Source organism: Vanellus vanellus (genome assembly GCF_965231255.1).
Source record: "Vanellus vanellus genome assembly, chromosome: 14".
NCBI lineage: Eukaryota > Metazoa > Chordata > Aves > Charadriiformes > Charadriidae > Vanellus > Vanellus vanellus.
The window spans coordinates 970631-975633 of NC_138919.1; the positions used below are offsets into that span (position 1 = coordinate 970631).

General features: G+C 59.2%; 1 protein-coding gene across 1 annotated transcript; it reads right to left on the minus strand.

Moving 5' to 3' along the window:
* Positions 1-372: 372 nt before the first annotated feature.
* Positions 373-1973, minus strand: LOC309677784 (noggin-2-like; the record flags this gene model as incomplete). Its single annotated transcript, XM_082490677.1, has 1 exon — positions 373-1973. One exon carries the CDS (start codon positions 1971-1973, stop codon positions 1323-1325), a length of 651 nt encoding a protein of 216 aa, XP_082346803.1. The 3' UTR covers positions 373-1322.
* Between the last annotated feature and the right edge of the window lie 3030 nt (positions 1974-5003).

Here is a 5003-nt window from a genome sequence, read left to right on the forward strand (position 1 = left end):
GACACGAAGCAGGAATCTCCCAAGGACTTCAGATGACACCTCCTGTCCAGGACATCACAGCTCGTTTATGTGTTACGAGCCAATTCTCTCCTGTCTTTTTTTTTTTTTTTCTTTCTCCTTTTTTGCTCCCCAGTAGGTTATAAAACCCAGAGCAGGATCCCGGAGAGGTGTAAGCCAGTGGAGCTCTACCAACCTTCAGGGCGTCTCTGCGATTTACACCAGCGTGGCCCAGCCAAAGCCCTTTACTCATCACCTGCTCCAAGCAAGAATTCGAGTCTCCGCTGGTCTCCCAGGGAGCCGGGGTGCAGCACAGGGTTTTTCTTCAAAGATAGAGTTTATTGCTAAAAATGTTTTGATCAGTGATAGCTCATATTTACATTGATATGTTTTTAAAGGAATATTCAAGTAAACATTTCCAATAGTTTCTGGCATAATCTCTAGCTTTTTTTTCCTATACACAAACGTTAAAAATAAATAAACTGTACACAGAAAATTTCCTTTAACATCTCTACATGACTATATGTATTCCCACACAACAAAACGATTCCACTCTTTCATAGATTTGTACTTTTCTTTAAAATTTCCTCCTTAATTAATCGTTATACACTTAAAAAAAAAAAAACAACCTAGAGAGCTTGGCAAATTAGTTCAAACATCAGTGACAAGGTCTGAAGAAGACAAAAAAAATAATACAGCACAGAGAAACAACCGTCTTCGGGGATGCTGCCGTTCTTTCTTTTCTTTTTTTTTTTTACCCCCCCCCCCCTTTGATAAAATCATCTTTACAGGAAATTTCTGCCCTTCCCTTCAGCAGGGAAGTGCTCAAGGTTCTGTGGGGATGGGTTTAAAATGTGGTCCTATGTCTTTATAATAATAATAATAACAATAATAATTATAATAATAATAAAAAAACAGCTGCGATTTCCCCCCTTTCCTTTAAAATCTCTCTATTTACACGGCTGGTAATTTTTTTCCTTTTTTTTTTCTTTTTTAGTTTTTTTTATTTTCCTTTTGTTAGAAGGCTATATACGTATAAAAATAGACATCTGATTGTAGTGCTTTACTGTGCCTTTGGCCTGCCCTGCAGTTCCTGGGTTTCGCTTTTCCCCTTTCAAATAAAATAACATTAAAACAAGTCCAAAAGAGAGAGGAAAAAAAAAAAAATTAAAAAGTAAAAATAATACCCCCCCCTCCCCCCGGTTCCTCCCCCACCCGGAGCTGGGGGAGGGTGGGGGCAAAAACAAAACAAAACAAATTAAAAGAAAAGAAGCCCCCGAATGATCCAAACGCGAGAAGGCGGCAGTGCAAGGGGCCGAGGGCGGCTAGCAGGAGCACTTGCACTCGGAGATGAGCGGGTACTGCACGGGGATCCAGGTGCAGTACTTCTGGCTGGACCAGCCCTGGCAGTGCCACCGCAGGAAGGTCTTGGTGACCGACTTGACGGGTTTGCAGAACATGCCCTCGGGCAGCGAGCAGGACTTCTCGGCGAAGCAGTTGCCCTCCTTGATGTAGCGGGGCCAGAAGCGGACGCCCAGGTCCTTCCAGGTGTAGAGGACGGGGCAGTAGGTGTACGCCCACAGCCACTGCAGCACCTTCCTCCGCGCCTTCTTGCCCACCTTGAGGCGCGGTCCCTGGGCCGGTCCCAGCTCCAACCGCCGCAGCTCGGCGGGCAGCGCCGCCCGCCCCCGCCCCGCCGCCGCCGCCGCCGCCGCCTCGGCGCCCGAGGCGTTGGTCGGTCCCGGCACGGCCACGGCCATGAAACCGGGGTCGAAATGGCTACCCAGCTTCTTCCTCAGAGTCCTCTCGTCCAGGTCCTGCTCTTTAGGGTCGTACTCGGGATCCGGGTGCTCCACGATGTCTTTGACGGGCAGGTTGTCGCTGGGCGAGGGTCGCAGCCGCAGGAAGGGCTGCCCGCCCCCCGGGCGCAGCAGCCCCAGGCAGGAGCAGAGCAGGAGCGCCCGGATCGCCGTCATGCTCCGGGCGGGCCCCCGCCGGCCCCGGCTCGGCGCTGCGGGCTCGGCTCCTAGCGCTGCCCGGCGGCGCCTGCCAGCTCCCGGGGACTCATAAATAGGCAGAGACAAAAGTCCGGCGAGGCCCGTTACTTTAAATAGCTCGGCCGGGGTTGTGTGACAGACGCATCTGAGGCTCGCTCCGCGCCCGCGGCCGCTGGCTCCCCGGGGCTCCCCGCCGGGCCGGCTCCAGCCGCGGCCGAGAGCGCCGGGGGGTCCGTGCCTCCCCCGCGGGCGGCGGCGGGGCAGGGCAGGGCACGGCGGCGGCCGAGCCTTCCTCCTCCTCCTCCTCCTTCTCCTCCTCCGCCGCCGCTCTCGCTCGCTCCCCCCCAAAATTCACAGCGGACTCGTCTCCATCGCCATGGTGACAGCTGGGCCGAGCCCCACGACAGCTTGTCTAGACGGTGTGACAGGGTTTGGCGTGAGACCGGAGCCCGAGAATAAAACCCTCCTTTATAGCCGGGCGAGCCGGGCGAGGGGGCGGGGGAGGAGGGTCACGGCGCCGCGGCCCGTTCGGGCGGCCCCTGCGCGGCCACCGCCGGGGCGCGGGGCTCAGGCGGCGGCGGCGGCGGCGGGCGGCGGCGGCAGCGCCCGCGGCCCGGCCGGGCTCCTCCTCATGGCGAGCGGCTGGGGTGGCCCGTGGCCCCCCGGGGCATCTTCGGCGTAGAAGAGGTGGGGTGGGTGGGTGGGTGCGTGGAGGGGGTGGGGGTGTCCCCGGCACCGGCGCGGTCCCTGGCGTCGCCCGCCGCTCTCCGCGCGCCTCCTCGGCAGGGGCGGGCTCGGCCGCCGCTCAGCAACCCCGGCGACCCATCGCTGCCGCTGCTGCCGCTGCGCCGGGGGTCCGGCCGCCCCGCCGCCCTCACCGCATCCAGCCGCGGCTCCGCGCCTCGCCCGCTCCCCGCCCTGCTGCTGCTGCTGCTGCTGCCGCCGCCGGCTCGGCGCGGCTCGGCGCGGCGCGGTGCGGTGCGGTGCGGTGCGGTGCGGTGCAAGCCGGCGGGGCTCGGTGGGGTGTAGTCCGCGGCCGCGCAGCCCTCCCCGTCGCCCCCGCCGCCCGCCCGCCGCGCACTGCCGCGCCGCCCGTCCGCCGCCCAAGTTAAATACGCGCCCGGCGCGCGGCCGCCCCGCCCCCGCTGTCACTTTCGCCGCGCGCGCGCTGAGTGACAGCCGCGCCCGCGCCGCCGCCGCCGCCGGGTCCTGCCGCCGCCGCCACCGCCACCGCCAGCAGCCGGCGCCGCGCTGCGCGTACCACCCGCCGGCCCCGGGGGCGAGCTGGGGGCCGCGGGGCCCTGGCCCGACTTGCGGCGCGGGTGCCGGGCAGGGAGACGCGCCGGGGCCTCGTCGCGGTGGCACTTGCCCTGCCCTCGGCATCCTCTGTCAGCACCGGGGCGGCCCGAGTACCGGCACAGAGCTCCTGGGTGGCTGAGCCCTCAGCTTTCCGTGACCACCCTACTCCACCAGAGTCCACTCCACCTTCAAAGCCCTCTTCTGGTTTCCCGCAGAGCTAAAAGATGAGTAGGGCCCCGTGCCCCAACAGACACCTGGGACAGCACACGGAAGCATAACTGCCGGACCCACTCTGGCATCAGCATCAGCATCAGCATCAGCTACAGCCCTCCAGGAGCATCACTCTCGCCCATGAGAAATCGTCCCTGCATCCCTTGGCGGGACATGCCGGGTTAAATCAGTGGCTCTTTCCTCACCCCCTTCTCAGAAGTGTGGGGCTAAATCCTCTTGGTGCAGACCTGGACCCACAACCTTTGAGGGGCAGAGGGTGGGAGCCTGGTGTGTGTCAACACGGCGAAAACCCCAAACCCTTCTCACCTCCTTTACCTCCACATTGCTCAGCACTGAGCTCACACTTGAACCACGTCCAGAAATTGGACACACAGCTGGTTCCTCCAGGCTGACAGTGTGTAAGAACATTCCTGCCCATGCCAGTCACTCCCTCCCAAAGGCATGAGATAACCAGCTACCCACTGGGGCCAAGGCAGGGCGCGGAGGGAAGGAGGCAGATTGTGGGGCCAGTTTCTCGCCGTGATGTGCTTACAACCCACCAAGCAAAGCGAAGGGCGCCACAGCGGCAGCCCAGCCAGGAGCACCCCACCGGTGCGTGCTGGAGCCTGCGCGGAGCTGGCTTCGCTCACCAAACTAACAAATGGAACGTTTCCCCCATTTTTTTTTTGGTCTTCTCATTATCCCAGAAATGCCAAATGTTGGGTTCAGGCAGGAAAAGAAACCCTCCCCCCCAAAAAAAAATAATAATAAATGGAAAGGTCAGAGATCCAGCCCTGAGTCTGCGTAAAGTCAGAGCATCCCCTGGACTTCAGGGAGAAAAAGCTGTTGCATGCCAGCTCAGGAGCTGGGCACGGCGCATCCTGGTTATTTACAGTGCGCAGGATTAAAGCGCACGGTTTAAACGTATGCAGCCTTTCTTCCCTCGCTGTGTGTTTCTGCTGGCATGGTCCCGGCTTGGTTTGATGAACTCTGAGTCTTCCTTCAGTCCTTTGGCTCACACACACTCTGCAGTTAGAGTCGTGCAACGATGCCCTTCCCCAGCTCCTTTATCATTAGCTCTCAAAACAGTTCGCAAGAGATGCGTCTTGTTATCCCTCTGTGTTCTCATTCCTGATTTCCTGACCCCGATAGGCGTGTGGTGCTTGAGCCGAAGTCAGCCTCGACGCGCTGGCAGCTGTGCGCTCTGCCTTCGCTCGCTGCTGGGTGGGAAAACGCGGGTCTCTCAGCAGTGTCAGAATTAAAGCAAAACACGGTAACGAGAAGCAGCTCAGGGCAGAGACACCCAAGAGTCAGGAACGGGGGCAATTACTCAGCGAGATGTACTGCTGTTGGCACTGCTGCCTTAGTAAATCCCGGTGAGGGGATTAACATCTGACTGTAATTGTAATAATAAAATCCGACGTGTATACAGCATTTTTCATCCTGAAGGATCCCCGAGCACTCAAGTAACTTAATTCTTTCAGCTGTCTCCTGGACTTT